Source organism: Oratosquilla oratoria, chromosome 43, assembly GCF_046742065.1.
Source record: "Oratosquilla oratoria isolate Oo_2021 chromosome 43, ASM4674206v1, whole genome shotgun sequence".
NCBI lineage: Eukaryota > Metazoa > Arthropoda > Malacostraca > Stomatopoda > Squillidae > Oratosquilla > Oratosquilla oratoria.
Genome location: NC_134819.1, coordinates 4,542,969 through 4,545,468, shown reverse-complemented (window position 1 = coordinate 4,545,468; position 2,500 = coordinate 4,542,969). Strand labels below are relative to the sequence as shown.

General features: G+C 49.0%; 1 protein-coding gene across 1 annotated transcript in view; it reads left to right on the top strand.

The window, feature by feature from the left end:
* The window catches only part of LOC143021962 (uncharacterized), a 3,802-nt gene that overhangs the window by 408 nt on the left and 894 nt on the right, over positions 1 to 2,500 (top strand). Inside the window, exons 2-4 of the mRNA XM_076179884.1 lie at positions 1 to 1,060; positions 1,145 to 2,124; positions 2,222 to 2,500. The exon at positions 1 to 1,060 is cut by the window's left edge and continues 147 nt beyond it; the exon at positions 2,222 to 2,500 is cut by the window's right edge and continues 894 nt beyond it. Coding sequence (XP_076035999.1) covers positions 1 to 1,060; positions 1,145 to 2,124; positions 2,222 to 2,500 — 2,319 coding nt within the window. The remainder of the gene's footprint in view (positions 1,061 to 1,144; positions 2,125 to 2,221) is intronic.

Here is a 2,500-nt window from a genome sequence, read left to right as displayed (position 1 = left end):
ACCCCTGTGTTTAAGCTCGAGTCCCAGCTTGCAAGTGTGCCCAAGTTCAATGAAGACGAACCCGACAGGTTCTTTGCGCTATTTGAAAAAATGGCACATTTGAATGGGTGGCCACTTGATAGATGGACTCAACTTGTCTATCGGTCGTTTACTGGTAAGGCGTTGGGTGTCTTCTCCGCTCTCTCTGAGGAGCAGGTGAAAGACTACTATATGGTTAAGTCCACTGTCCTTACCAGCTATCAGCTTGTGCCTGAGGCTTATCGCCAGCAGTTTAGGAACTTAAAAAAAGGGGGAAAAGAGACATACGTCGAATATTTTCGACGCAAACAAGCTTTGTTCCAACGGTGGATGGAGAGTGAATCAGCTCATCAGAGCCATGATAAACTGGCTGAGTTGATCCTGCTCGAAGACATCCGCAATAACTTACACCCCGATGTACGAGCGTACCTAGATCAAAGAGGTATACGTACCCTAGCTGATGCCGGCCCAGTTGCCGACCATTACATTCTTATAAATCCCCGCCAAAGTTACAGGTCTTCTGCTCCCGCGTCCCAACCCAGCCAAGTACGTGCCCACCAGGCATTTACTCTTGCACCATTCGCCCCTCCACCTACGTCAGCCCCTCAGGCAGCAGCGCCGGGACCTCGGTCGCCATCAGGATTTCCATCATATGCCACAGGTAAGCCCGTTGCCCGTGAGACAGGGGGACCTATCTTTAATAGTGAGAGGAAACCTTTTTGTAAATATTGCCGTAGGCTCGGTCATGATGTTAATGACTGCTTCAGAGTAAAGAACAAAATTCCCTCTCACCCAGGGACCCCCTCTCTCTCGATCAATGTGGCCAAACAGACGGAAGTACAGTTGGATCCTCTATCACCTACAAATAACCGACCTGTTGTGTCTCCCACCTCCTCCACGTTTGAACCATATTGTTCATCCGGTTCCGTAGCTCTTAATGAGTCAAGTGTACCCGTTCCCATTAAGATCTTGAGAGACACAGGCTCAGCCTTATCTCTGGTTACCAAAGAAGCTGTCCCTCTCCTAGATGAATACTACACTGGTAGTTAGGTTGTAGTGAACGGTTTGACTGGGGGATTGCGTATCCCACTGTGCCAGCTATACGTATAGTCCCATATCAAATCAGGCTATGTCACGTTAGGGGTAGTGGATAGGGTACCAGTAGAGGGCGTCTCCCTCTTAATAGGAAATGACCTCGCTGGAGGCGTGACGTTACCAAATGTCATGGTCTCGTCACGTCCTACCGCTGAGAATAACACCACACAATTAGAGAAAGACATCCCTGGGCTATTTCCTGCGTGTGCAGTCACTCGTAGTATGAGCCAACAGACAGATGTCCCAAGCAATGAATCTGGCGAGGGAGGTGGCATCGATGTGATTTCCCCTTTGTCTTGTGAGAAATCGGAAGAAGATCCTATTCAGGTAGACCCCCCTGACCTCGGTCTAGGTGAATTCTTCGAAGATTCCTCACCGACAGGTAAACCTAAGAGTAATACAGATGAGAATAGTGTCACGACCCTGACTAGTTTTGGCTCCTCTCCTGTTACTAGGAGTAAGCTTGTTCAACTCCAGGCAGAGGACCCGGAACTAGCCAGTTTTCTCAATAGGGCAGTTAGTGAAGTGGAAGCCCAACAGGAGGCAAATTGCTATTACACTAGCTCTGGCGTGTTGATGCGTAAATTTCGTCCCGCTACCTCCCCCGCCAGTCACCCTTGGTCAGTGCACCACCAGATAGTGATTCCGAAGCCCCTACGCCAAGATATCCTTAGCATTGCTCATGACGGCGTAGGAGGACATCTAGGAACTAGGAAAACTTATGCCAAAATTATATCGCATTTCTATTGGCCTAAGTTACGAAGAGACGTCAGTACATACTGCCGTACATGCCGTCCCTGTCAGTTAGTGGGAAAACCTAGCCCCAGTATCAAACCGTTCCCGTTGCAACCCATCCCAGTGATAAAGGAGCCTTTTAGTAAGATCACAATTGATTGCGTAGGTCCCTTGCCAAAACCCCCCCGTGGTCATCAGTTCCTACTTACCATCATAGATTGTGCCACTCGCTATCCGGAGGCTATTCCCTTACGCCGCATCACGGCAAAGAATATTGTAAGAGCCCTAGTTAATTTTTTTAACCCAAGTAGGCCTTCCCACAGTGATACAGTCCGATCAGGGATCCAACTTTACTTCTCGATTGTTTAACCAGGTGATGGAAAGCCTGGGTGTCAGGCAATCTAGGTCCTCGGCTTATCACCCGCAATCCCAAGGTGTAGTAGAGAGGTTCCATCAAACCCTCAAAAGAATCCTAAGGACCTTTTGCTTGGAAACCGGAAGGGACTGGGACGAGGGAGTAGATCTCCTGCTGTTCGCTATCCGAGATAGTGTTCAGTTAGTTTATGGACATGAGGCACGGGGTCCCCTTAAAGTTTTGAAGGAGAGCTGGATAAGCAATGAGCCTTTGACCCCGTTGGCCTCCTATGTGACT